The following is a 604-nucleotide window of genomic DNA, read 5'->3' as shown; positions in this document are numbered from 1 at the left end:
CGCACCCCCCCCCCAACAACTCAGGGGGCGCTGCCGGGGCCGTGGCCCTTGCTGGGACCCACTGGGTTGCACTGGGGAGCACCTCGCCCGCCCCCGTGCCAGAGGGCAAACACCCCATGGAACGTCCCGTGGGACCCGGGGAAAGGGCCCTCCTGCCCCAAAGCTGGGGCAGGCTCAGCCCAAGCCGGACCCACTGCCGAGCCCCCCCGAGAGCCGGGGGCAGGGTGCAGCCCTGTCCTAGCCCTGTCCCGGGGGTGCCTGTGGGTAGGGGAGGGGTGTGGGACCCCGTACCACGCCTCGCTCCCAGATGATGTTCATGCGGTCCTGCACCCCGCTGACGCCGTGGGGGATCTTGGTGAAGTCCTCCTTGCCCATGGCTTTCTGCTTGGTGCTGAAGGGCCGGTGGTCGGAGGCCACAATGTTCAGCGTGTCGCTGCGGGAGGAGGGGCTGAGGGGGCGCGGGGGGAGGCTTGCCCACAGCCAGCCGGCGGCGGGGCAGGCGGCTGGGAGCGGGGTGCCCGGGGAGCTCAGTGCCCGAGGAATGGAGCGCCCATGCAGTGGGGTGCCTGGGGAGCTCAGCATCCAGGGAGCAGGGTACCTGGGG

The 604-nt window shown here is 71.9% G+C and overlaps 1 protein-coding gene across 1 annotated transcript in view; it reads right to left on the bottom strand.

Annotated features, from left to right (window-relative positions):
* Positions 1-291: 291 nt before the first annotated feature.
* Positions 292-604, bottom strand: part of LOC103895544 (dihydropyrimidinase-related protein 5) — a gene marked incomplete at its 3' end in the record, with an annotated part of 8261 nt that continues 7948 nt past the window's right edge. The window contains exon 3 of the mRNA XM_009275140.1: positions 292-433. Coding sequence (XP_009273415.1) covers positions 292-433 — 142 coding nt within the window. The remainder of the gene's footprint in view (positions 434-604) is intronic.

Source organism: Aptenodytes forsteri, unplaced genomic scaffold (genome assembly GCF_000699145.1).
Source record: "Aptenodytes forsteri isolate BGI_AS27 unplaced genomic scaffold, ASM69914v1 Scaffold192, whole genome shotgun sequence".
Taxonomy (NCBI): Eukaryota; Metazoa; Chordata; class Aves; order Sphenisciformes; family Spheniscidae; genus Aptenodytes; species Aptenodytes forsteri.
This window is presented reverse-complemented; position numbering and strand designations above follow the sequence as displayed.